Consider the following 11,583-nt stretch of genomic DNA (forward strand, 5'->3'; position numbering starts at 1 on the left):
TATTCTAAGCTCTTAAATGATCTCAAGCTTTTGAGCATTGATGAGTGCTTGATTGGCTCATGTCAAGTTCAGGGTAGCTGTAGCTGAAACTGTAGTCAAGCTGTCACACAAGATCCATTTGTCATCCTTGTCCGCCCCTCCATTTCCCGTGCCACTAACGCCGCCACTTCATCTCCATCTTGAATTCAGCATCTTCAATTTACCGTCTTCTTCACCAAAATGGCTGCACACTGGTGGCTCCTCCGCGCAATCCAATCCTTCGAAGTCCGTCTTCCCTCTCCCCCAATAAGTGCCCTTACTAACAAATCCCAGGATCACATCGTCGCATCCGTACGCCTCCATCCTCAATCCCCATCCCAATCTAACATATCTCAGATCCTCCGCCAACCGGGTTTCCACCGCGCAGTAACACGCATCCACAAGACCATCCACGAGAAGCAACACGGACGAAATCCGCACGAGCCTTTGGCACCGGGCGAGGCGACGGCGGATCCGAATACATCTGGTAAAAATTCACAGTTTGCGAAGCATTTTCTGGATGAGATCAAGAATCAGTTTCGGGGGAAGCCGACGGATATAACGAGGAAGTGAAAGAGATGGATTAATGATTTATGATACCCGGTTACTCTGCGATTAACAACGATTGGATGTGATGGTGGGAGGCACAAGAGTTGGATTGGAGGATGTTGGATAAGTGAATGGAACAAGCGATTACCTACCAACTCGTGCGATACGAATCTCGAATGCTACAACCATACACGGGATCTTGAACTGGTCAACGAGGAGATGGACAGTATTTATTGAGGACGATTGAGTCGCTCAGTTGAGCCGAGCAGACAGCGCTCTACTTGATCCTCCATACAACCCACACAACCCAGGACGATGGTCTGCGACCGGGACGGCGCAAAATCGGGAAGATTTTCTGGTCGATGGACCCTTATCTATCTGCGCCGTTAGCAAGAGTCGTTTGGAAACATGAACGGTCGCTCTACTGTACATTACCGCGCCTACGGGCTGCCAATCATACCCTTTGCCGCTCCATATCTTTTCGCTCATTGCTGAATCGTCTATTATTGCAAAAGCCATGTCCCTGTTACAGCTTACACGGCAAACAAACACGCCACCATGTTCATATCCCTCCCAATTAACGCCGATAATTGCCCCCATTTCTCCAAGCTCATCTTGCGACGTGCAAATCGATGATGTCTTGGCGTAGTGTGCTGGATATGTGTACTCGTAGCGTCGTCGTTGTCGTCGAGAAGAGCGACGATCTCAATGCTGGTATCTTTCGATGACGTTTTCCACATGGTAACTGATGTTTGAGAGCGAAATGCATTCCAAACCAGTAACAAAGCCAGTTTTATAGCCCAGGTGCTTGTCGCTGACCGTGAGCTTCTGTCATCTCACGCGTGGTCATCGTCTTACCAAAACTCTGGAAATAGCCGCGCCAAATATCACCAAAGTAAGTTTTTAGCCGTCGCCAAAAATAATGACGGGCGTAAGACACCTCCAACACCAAATCACCAACCAGTCATCAAAGATCACCACCAATCGTCAAAGATTCAGCTGACGACGGATGAGCTGTGCTCACGACAACGTAGCATACTGCCCCCAATCAACCCAATTCATCGGCAGCCCGATATCCAGATTCGCCTCCAGCGCATCCTCCACAGCCCCCAAGTTAAAACTCGGATCAATAGCCCCAAACACATCCGCCCCAGAAATCGCATCGATCAGTGAAAAGTCCACGGCCTGTTCCACGCTCGGCACAGCATTAACCATGCTTGGATTCGTCACAGCCACTGGATTCACCAGCGCCGGCGTGCCTTCAACCGGCGGCGGTGATTCCCGTGTAAGCGTGTTAGCAGCCCGTTCCATCTCCTTCAGCACCCGCTCGCCCAACCCCGCTACCACGTTGGCGCTCCAGAAGTAATCGCCGAATTTTCTGAGCATTTCGCAGTTGCGACGGAATGCGTGCATGGCGCGGGAGCGAAACATGGGGAGGCGAGAGTGGCGCATCTTGCGGTACTCTACGCTTAGGGCGAGACATACGGCGTAGGGGACGAAGGGCATTGGGGATAGATGGTCGCGCAGGACGGCGCAGGCGATGCGTTCTGCTGCTAGGGAGCGACGGGCGTTGGCAGATGGTGGAGGGAGTGTAGATGCTGCTGTAAGTGTACCCGGTCGTGGAAGCCGACACGATAAAATAATCACGGCGTGATAAAAGGTTTCGATCGTTGCTGTAACCATTAGCTAGGTACTTTTGATCGAACGGATGACTTACCAATTAGTGAACCCGGTACTTTGAGCGCATCAGCATTGACGATCATGGCCTCCAGAACCGGAAGATCAATATAAGCAATCTTATCCAACCCGCTCGCCTCAGCACTCGGTCCCGGGCGATACAGCTCAATAACCTGATCCAACCACTGCACCACACTCAAAAACAACCTGAAGCACGGCGGTCTCTTCCTAATACACCCATCCAGATTCGCGCCTATATCCCTCTCATGCATGAGACACGGCCTTCCATACACCGCCGCATTAATCCGATCAACCGCCCAGACCGCACAGAACAGCGTTTCCAGCTCCTCACAATTCGGCGCGTCGTACCTGAGCAGGTGAAGACCTAGCGTTTGGATGTGGTGAATAGCGCGGCCGCCGAGTTGCGCGGGGAGATCTGCTTCTTCGGAGGAGCTGGGCTGGGTGTAGAGGGATAAAAGGATGAGGGCGCGGATGTGAAGGACTCTGTCGGTAATGATGCTTGTTTCGAGAATTGCGCGGACGGCGGAGGAGATGGACTGCATGAAGTCTTGGCAGGGGAGAAGATCATCGCCTTTGTTTTGGAGATGTAGATACCGCGCCATGCTTGGATCTGTAGATGCGGCTAGACAAATGAGCTGTTTCAACACCACACTCGCCGGCTCATCGCCCTCCAGCGTCGTCTCCGGTATAATCGGCATGATAGGATGAATCTTGTCCAAATACAACGCCTTTAGTTTGAGGTAGTCTTGATGTGGCGGAAGACACGAGAGACAATGCTCTTTCACAAACGGTAGTAAAAACTGGTCCATTATGGGCGGCGGCCGAGAAGTAATGAATTGACTCGCTTGTCCAGGATTATTAGAAGAAAGCCATATTCCCACATCTCCTTTCTGCGACGTCTCGCGAATGGACGCTGAGCCTGTGGCTTCCATGAACATGCCCTCTGGGTTGAGATCCCCTACGAAGCGGGATGATTGGTTTGGCGTGCTTCCTGATTCGCGCCTTGGAGTTGGCGCAGCAGGACTTGCATTTGCGGTTGAGTTTGCATATTGAAGCGATGAGTCTGGGAGAGCAGTTCGTTGTGTTTGCAAGGGTAGTGATCTGGTGATGTTAATTGAGATCACCTTGGGGAATTGAACCAGAGCAGCGGTAGAGGCCCACTCACGTTGACCGGGATGTCTCATCTTCCACGGGAGGCGACGTCTCATCGACTGCATCTTCAGCATGAACACAGCGCCTCTACTCAATCAGCCCCCACTCTCTCCAAATATACCTTGGGTAATAGATGCTCACCTTTTTTTTGCGACATGATGCGCAAGCGTGTTGGACCTGTTTGCGTTTCATGGGGAGACCGCCGCGCGAGGGATCTGAGGCGACGAATTTGACATGTTTTGAAGGAGTGGGCATTTTGTCTGAGATGGCATGAGTGAGCGATGAGATGAGAGTCAGTGGGAGGATGCTAACGTTAGTGGAATAAGGTGAAGGACGCGTCGGTGAGGAATGGAAGGGGATTAGTCAGCTCGGTAAGATTGGTTGGCGGACAACACCAAGAGTGAGTATCACGAGAATTTGAATGGAGTGGTTTGTGCAGCGGAAGCATGCTCGAAATGGATTGTTAAGAGTGCGATAGAGATGTTGGAGGATATTAAATGTGACCAATCAGTAAAAGGAGGTCTGGGACCCGAGAGTCTGGGTAAGCGCCCAGAAGGAGATTGCGACAGAAGGGAAATAGCAGTTTGGGAATGGCTTCAATTGCCCTGTCATCTGGGTGATGGATCTTGGGTGTCAGATCGACCGGGTGGCGGGTCATCCCGTATGTCAAGACACCCTCACATTGAGGCTGCAAATAACACAGACAGTGTATCTCATCAATTGCAACTATCCAACATGCAATACTCTCCAACACAAAACAATGCATTATCGTCTCACAACATCAACAGATCACCCGTTGCCCCTTCAATCCCCCCGAAATCTACAGTGGACCCCCCAAACAAACAAGCACCGTGAATCCTATGGCCCAAAAACACGACCGCTCCCACCAAAAAACATGGCCCGAATTCACGGCCCCATACAATTCTCCAGCGGCCGTTTTGCGAGACCCTGCATGTAGCAAAACCAATTGGTTCTCATTCCTCCCGAGTTTACGCGCTAGGCTGTAAAGGGGAAAAGGTAAACATTATGCCTGGAGGTTGTGTAAATGATGGCCTGGGGATGTTTTTGTTATGCTGGGACTTGTGTTTTTTTTTTTAAATGCGAGGGGTTCGCTGTTTTGTTGATCTGTTATTCATGACTTGTTCAGTTCATTGGACTTGTTTTATTCGTCTTGGGTGGTCGCTTTACTTTATGAGTCTTCTTCGTAAACTGCTTGACGTCTCATTCAATTGCCATACGCACTCATCATGGAAGACATTCATCTCCCCATCGCAATAAGACGCTCCCGTCGCAACAGCATCAAACCAGAGCCAGACATGCCCTCATCTCCTATGCCCTCCAAGACCCCCAAGCGAGGCGCCAACCGACGAGTCCGCTTCTCCGACCCAGGCGCCTCTTCATCCGGATTAACCCCCATGATCAATCGCTTCACAGTCGCAACACCCAAACGCCGGCGTCACTCATCCCTACCTATCCAAACAACCCCCAGCACAATCCGCTCAAGTCCAGCGCTCCCTGAAAGCGGTGAAGTCACTTTTTTGCCACTGCGACAAGTCCTCGACGGTCGCGTCCAGCGAAGAATTCGTCGCAATGGTCTGAGCGAGGAGATGAACACGATTCAACAAGAAAAGCGCCGTCGGAATCAAGAAGCAAAAGAGGAAATTGAGAAGTTGAGAAATGAACTAAAAGCGCGTGATCGCGAGATCTACGAATTGCAGAATGCGACTATTGTCATCGACACAGATCGTATTTGGGATCTTGAGAAGCAGATCCAAGATCTTCAAGATGAGCTGTCCAAACGATCAGGTCGCGCTATGGATCAGAGTAGAGGGTATAACTGGACCCTTGCAGCGCGGGAGAAGTTTTCTCAGGATTTCATGGACATGACGCCCGATGAGGATCAGTTTGGGGATGAGACTATGGCGCAGTTCATTTGCAGTACGCCTTCGAGAGCGCGTACTTCGTTTATGACGCCGCCTGCTACGAGTCCTACTGTACCTGGAACACCGATCTTTGAGCCGGTTGAGACAACGGCTATGGTTGGTGTTCAGGCTTGTTTGCCGGATCCCAAGCAGCTGCAGTTAGAGGAGGAAGTTTCGTCGCTTCAGTTGGAGGTGACAAAGTTGACTGACACTCTCGAGTCTTACAAAACTCTCAGTGGACGCCTTAGCGACAAGTTATCGGACTTTACACCCCGAGATCAATCAGGTCTCGAGGCACAGATTGACGCCATGCTCCAAGCAATGTCCGACAGAACATGTGCTCTTCAAACCCTCACATCCTCCATCACAAAACTCGGCTTCACTGGCTCCGACGCCAGCGAAATGATAACAACCCTCATCACCAACTTCCGCGCTGCCCGCCTAGAGCTCGAGTACCTGACTCCCGGGGAAATCACCCTCCCCCTATCCTCGCACGGCGCAGAAGTCCTAGATCTCATGCTTACACGTCTCCGGGATATGGCGAAGCGCGCAAAGGAAGATGAGGATGCTATAGATGAGTATCACGAGATCGAGCTATCTCTACGGAAGCAATTGGATGCAAGAGTTACTGTCATGGATGGTTTGAAAGCAGAGATGGGAAAGGCTGAGAAACTCATCAGTGACAAGATTGCGAGGATACGGGAGCTCGAGGTTGCGAATCAGAGGCTCAAGGGTGCTGTTGACGGGTATATCCGCGACATTTCAGAGCTGGAAGATCTCGTTCAACGAATGGAGCGCGAAGCCCATGATGCCAATGACGAGTATGCTGTGCAACTAGAAGTCAAGCACAAGATCCTCACCCGCAAAGAAGACACCATCGCCTCTCTCGAAAGCAAACTCTCAGCCGCCCTCTCCCGCTCCTCCGATCTTCAAGCCCAAATCATCAGCCTTCAAACCACCAACACACAAACAATCTCCGAACTTAACAAAAAGCACGGCTCAGCACTCGCAGCGCGCGACGCAAGCGTTACGAAGTACCGCAGTGAGATCGACAAGCTGAATGAATCTCTCCGCTCTGCACATGATAAAATCTGTGGACTACGAGTTGAGAACGGTGGCTTGAGGAGGGAAGTTGATGAGGAGCGGGTCAAGGCGAAGGAGGTTATCGATGCGATGAAGGAGGAGTTGGAGAGGGTGGTCAAGATGAGTCAGGAGTTTTTGACGCCGAGAAAAGAAGAGTCAGAGGTTGTGCAGAGGCAGGGGGGTATGAGGAGGGTGAGTAAGAGGTTGAGGGGGAGGGATAGTGGGATGGGGTTGTTGGATGAGGAGGAGGAGGAGTTTTTCTAAACATGGCATGGGAATAGGAGTTTGGACGGACATTCACTGGCATTTTCCTTTGTTTAGCATATTATTATTTAATTCATATTCATATTGAGGTTGAGGTTGTCAGTGAGGGCGGGTGGCCGTGATGACTTGCCTTTCTGAGTAAGTACCGATTCGATAGCCGATAAATACTGATCTCCACACCAACCAATCTAATCAATCACTCATTTTTTTTTTTCTCATTCGGAATTACCGTCCGAGTTCGGCCGTTCGAAACCGCTTATCAAGATCCAATCTCATCTCAATAATCTCGCATCCCTTTCACTCCCCATACTTATACAACCCCAGACTCTCTCACTTACACATCACCATCACATATACCCTCACTCACACATAATGACAATACTCATCCTCCGCCCAGCATTCAAACATCCCCTCCGCCACCTCCAACGGCGCTTCCAAACCTCGCCCCCTAAAAAAGACCCCATCCCTGTGCCCGCCACCGTCGCCCCACTGCCTCTATGGCAGCGCCTCGGACCTTTGACAACAGCTGTTCAGGCTTATGCGCGTGCGCAGAATAAGAGTCCGTATAAAACACAGGTTGCCACCGCGGTGGTGATTTACATCGCTGGGGATCTGAGTGCGCAGTATGTTAGTGGCAATGAGTATGATCCTGTTAGGACGTTGAGGAATGCGGTTATTGGGTGTGTTGCTGCTATACCGAATTATAAGTGGTGAGTCTTTCTTTTTCCTAGTTATAGTGAGAGTATGAGTGAGGCCGAGGGTGAGCAACTTTACAGTTTGATATTAATATTCTGTCCAGGTTCATGTTTCTCTCCCACAACTTCAACTACTCCTCCCGCCTTCTCTCCCTCGCCACAAAAGTAACCGTCGGCCAAGTCGTCTTCACGCCAATCTTCAACACATATTTCTTCGGCGCCCAAGCCCTGCTGTCCGGTTGCGACATTCCCGGGACAATCGAGCGCGTCAAAGACACCGTGCCAACCAGTATTATCAACTCCTGCAAATTATGGCCCATGGTCACGGCGTTTAGTTTCTCGTTTTTGTCGATTGGGTGGAGGCCATTGTTCCATGGTGTTGTGGCGGTGGGGTGGCAGACGTATTTGAGCTTCTTGAATAGGATGGCTGAGGTCAAGGAGAGGGAGAGGCATGAGAGTGAGGGCAAGATGGAGGTTGGAGAGAGGGTTGGGTATGCTGTTGCTCAGGCTGCTTGATTACTTGGGAGGGTTTCTTTTGTTCAAGGTTGGGATAGACTTGGGTTTGATAATTTAGACAAAAATGGCGTTTGGGTCAAATAGACAATTCTCTTATGTTCTGGCTTTGCGAGAATGAAACATCCAACAGCTTCCTGCAACAGGGATCAATAAATAACCAGCCATTTCTGAAGAACCTTTCAACCTACTCAGTATCTAAAACACTAAGGATCGTCTAACATAGCCCGGGAGTTTAAATCTACCGTAACTGATACTGGCAGAAATGCTACTCTGGAATGGAGGGATGTTCAATAGAGCCGTGCAGGTTTGCTTTATAAAGGACAAAATAGCCTGCGTCGCTTTGTAAGTTCATCGTGGCCTTCAGGTCACGGATCAATATATTATCACTATTATCAATTTTTTATTACCAGCCTATAGACATAGGTTGAGTCGTGTATCTAAGCTAGTCAGACCTCGTTAGTTCTGATTTGCATTTCCCCTTCCTTCAACACTTGGCTGTTCTTTCTCAGAAACCTTTCAATGCCACGAAACCAAAGCCTGCAGCTTGCATGAAACTTTCAAATGCAGAAATGAACTCGATGTATTCATGATGCCCAGGAACGATGCTGCCCTTTTCAGACACGGCTATGCACAGTCGCCTGCAAGCCACAGCGCTAACCACGCGTTCGATAGATCCATTCCTTTCTGTACGTCTCAGCTCAGCCAGCCCGAAACAAAAACCATCAGCTCTCCACTTCCCCATGAATTTCCCTCTTTCGGAACCCCAGGGATCGGCCTGGAGCGACATGCATGGCCTAGATCCATCTATATCATCAAAGCGTTTCTATGTCCCGTTCGGAGGCGAATCATGTGATTGCCGAGTCGGCGCCACGAATATCAAAGCGCATCACCTGAAATTCCAATGGTGCGATACTCGTGAGCCATGTTTCGGCGGGGACTCTCCTTTGAGTCTTAGTCACGATTTCATTATCCCTGAACAACGGCAAGGCGTCTAATATCACAGAACATGCATGCTTCATGTAGCCACAGAACTTCTCAGCTGGTGATAGGCAAAGACATGCAGAGAATTATTGAAGTGAATTCCAGAGGGAACGGATATGGGTCGAAATGTGGAATCCATGGACCTCTGAACTCAGTTCGAAGACTTCACTAAGTATTTTACGTGAAGCCAAAGTTCGAGGTTTGACTATATATAGTTGCTCTACTTGCAGCTACCATCATTCTCATCATCAACAACTCTTCAATTCTATCGATTCATCGTCTACCCTTTTCTGACAATCTTATCTTCTCACTCATCACAATGTTCGTCTACGAAGGCCGTCTCGACTGGAAGCCCTACGGCGATAGCGAGACCTTCGTTATAATCCTGCCTGACGGTCCAGTCCGCGTTGGCGACACCGCCTATCTCTTTTCCCAATGGACAAAAGATGCTCAGGGCACCAAGAAGGCCAACTTCTTCCAAAAGTCCGCCATCGAGAAGGTCTCCAAGACTCCCAGCGGCGATGACACCTTCATCGCCAAGGCTTCCTACTACAGCTGGGAGATCACCTCCCACGACGTCTACGGCAAACTCGACGTTGTCATGTCAAACCCCGCTGGCGCCAAGAGCAACATGTCGTTCAAGCGTATCTGGCAGTCTAAGGGCGAGCAGGCCACTGGAGCTGCAAGGATCTGGACTGGTAAAATTTCTTGGTCCAAGTATGCTAGTGACGAGATGAGTATTTTCATCGTCCCCTAGGGATTCGGTGATGGAAAGCCTGTTCTTTCGCTTTGGCAGTGGACTCATGATGACACTGGTACTGAAAAGTCCCCGTCCTTCCGCGCCGAGTCCCAGAAGATGCTTCCTGGGGCTGGAAAAGGTGTCAAGTTCTCTTATCACTCATACTACGATATCACGTGTACCTGGGATGAGACGACGGAGAAGCTTGCTGTCCACATGAAAGGACCCGAGGCCAACCAGGATCTTGGCGAGTACAATCTCTCCGCCTTGATTGATCGCCACTCCCAGTAAGTCTGAGGCCACAGACCCATTTCAATGCTAACCGCCATTCAGTGACTGGACCCCCCCCAGAGTATTCTCCTCCCGAGAAGACCGAGGTCGAAGTCCGCCTTCCCCAGCCTCAGCCGTCTCTCCCTCGCATTCTAGGACCCCTTCCTTTCCCCAAGAACCTCATTGACACTCTGCGACATACCATCGCCTTTGCCGATCAGGCTGGCTACCTCGCCAAGTACGCTGAGGATGTAAGTAACCTCTATTGACTTGAACTAACATTGGCTAACGACCACAGCGATTCAAAGCACTCGATGCCGACTTCCATGCTCGAGGCGAACAGCTCAATGCCGCTACCACGGAGAACAGCGAGCTCAGGAAGGAGATCAAGAAGCTAATCGATGATCTCAATGTCGAGAAAGCCAAGACCGTTGATCTGACCAAGAGACTCGCCGACGCTCAAGCAGCTCATGCTGCCGATCTCAAGAAGAGAGATGAAGACCTCGCGAACGGCAAGAAACACGATGATGAAGACCACAAGACGATTGACCGACTAGTTTCTCAGCTTGAATACGAGCGAGCTTCCAAGGCCGAGGTGCAGAAGAAGTTTGACCAGACGACGACTGATCTTAGAGACGCCGAGGCTCGTCTCAAGGCTGAAGCCGCCAAGATCGTTGATCTCACCGCTCGCATCGCCACCCTCGAAGCCCAACTCGAAGTTGAGAAGCGAGAAGGCGATAGACTCCGAGGTGAGAACAAGCAGAAGGACGAGACCATCGAAAAGCTGGAGAAGGCCAAGAACGACCTCCAGTGCCAGCTCGAACAGGCCCAAGCAGACGTCAAGGATCTCGAAGCGCTTGCCAAGAAAAAGAGCAAGACAATCAGCGAGCAGGCTGACGAGATCATAAAGCTCAACAACACCATCAAGGAGAAGACACTTGCCTTTGACAATCTGGAGACGGAGTTGAAGGACAGGGCGAAGGAGCTGCGAACTCACATGCATGAAGGTCATGTTACTCCTGCTCCTACTGCTGCCCCTGAGCCTAAGCTCCGCTTCAAGTGCAACATTCGAAGTGAGAGTTCAAGCGGCAACAAGAATGTCTTCTTCGACCTCAACGGCGCAGGTGGCCAGAACCCTCCTGTTCATGCTATGTAAGTACTTCCCTCCTCGACAAATCGTGATGACAACTAATTTCTGTTAGCTCCGATGGATCGTACAAGTGGAACTCCAACCAGATCTGGGAGATCTTTTCAGTTCCAGGCTCTAACACGCGGGTCATCATCAAGAACGCGGGCAACAGCTTTGTCCTCTTTTCAGCTGGTAAGTACACAACTCTACACAACAGACCAGATTACTTACGAAGGATATAGGACACGGACAGACTGTCAAGTGCGAGAGAAACCGCGATGTCTCTGACCTTGCAGCTCAGTGGGATCTTCAGGGCGCAACAGTCGAGAACGTCACTGATAGCACTCAAGTCCGGTAGGTGACTCAACATCTTATGTATGAACTACAAACTGATGAGGGATTTAGATTCCGCAATGCTAAGGACGAGACGTACCTTGATCTGTCGGGCGGCAACACTACGAATGGCACAGCTTTCCTGACCTACAACGGTCATGGTGGTGCTAACCAGGCTTTCAAGCTCTGGAAGCACTAGGGAGGGGATTGCAGGGATGCGGCCTTGTCTTTCGA

At 50.4% G+C, this 11,583-nt stretch overlaps 4 protein-coding genes across 4 annotated transcripts; 3 read left to right on the forward strand and 1 right to left on the reverse strand.

Moving 5' to 3' along the window:
• The first annotated feature begins 204 nt into the window (after positions 1-204).
• On the forward strand, positions 205-705 carry FOBCDRAFT_50505 (uncharacterized protein). Its single transcript, XM_059612226.1, has 2 exons — positions 205-264; positions 313-705. Exons 1-2 carry the CDS (start codon positions 220-222, stop codon positions 589-591), a joined length of 324 nt encoding a protein of 107 aa, XP_059465659.1. The 5' UTR covers positions 205-219; the 3' UTR covers positions 592-705.
• An 882-nt stretch (positions 706-1,587) lies between these two features.
• FOBCDRAFT_141097 (uncharacterized protein) lies at positions 1,588-3,449 on the reverse strand (the record flags this gene model as incomplete). Its single annotated transcript, XM_059608117.1, has 2 exons — positions 1,588-2,240; positions 2,285-3,449. The coding sequence occupies 2 exons, from the start codon at positions 3,447-3,449 to the stop codon at positions 1,588-1,590; spliced, it is 1,818 nt and encodes a 605-aa protein (XP_059465660.1).
• A 1,089-nt stretch (positions 3,450-4,538) lies between these two features.
• Positions 4,539-8,072, forward strand: FOBCDRAFT_252548 (uncharacterized protein). The gene is made up of 3 exons (XM_031187676.3): positions 4,539-6,614; positions 7,011-7,396; positions 7,486-8,072. The coding sequence occupies exons 1-3, from the start codon at positions 4,665-4,667 to the stop codon at positions 7,895-7,897; spliced, it is 2,748 nt and encodes a 915-aa protein (XP_031034941.2). The 5' UTR covers positions 4,539-4,664; the 3' UTR covers positions 7,898-8,072.
• A 1,125-nt stretch (positions 8,073-9,197) lies between these two features.
• On the forward strand, positions 9,198-11,548 carry FOBCDRAFT_242941 (uncharacterized protein; the record flags this gene model as incomplete). Its single annotated transcript, XM_059610499.1, has 8 exons — positions 9,198-9,626; positions 9,675-9,904; positions 9,951-9,969; positions 10,016-10,138; positions 10,186-11,039; positions 11,090-11,208; positions 11,259-11,370; positions 11,422-11,548. 8 exons carry the CDS (start codon positions 9,198-9,200, stop codon positions 11,546-11,548), a joined length of 2,013 nt encoding a protein of 670 aa, XP_059465661.1.
• Between the last annotated feature and the right edge of the window lie 35 nt (positions 11,549-11,583).

Source organism: Fusarium oxysporum, chromosome VIII (assembly GCF_013085055.1).
Source record: "Fusarium oxysporum Fo47 chromosome VIII, complete sequence".
NCBI lineage: Eukaryota > Fungi > Ascomycota > Sordariomycetes > Hypocreales > Nectriaceae > Fusarium > Fusarium oxysporum.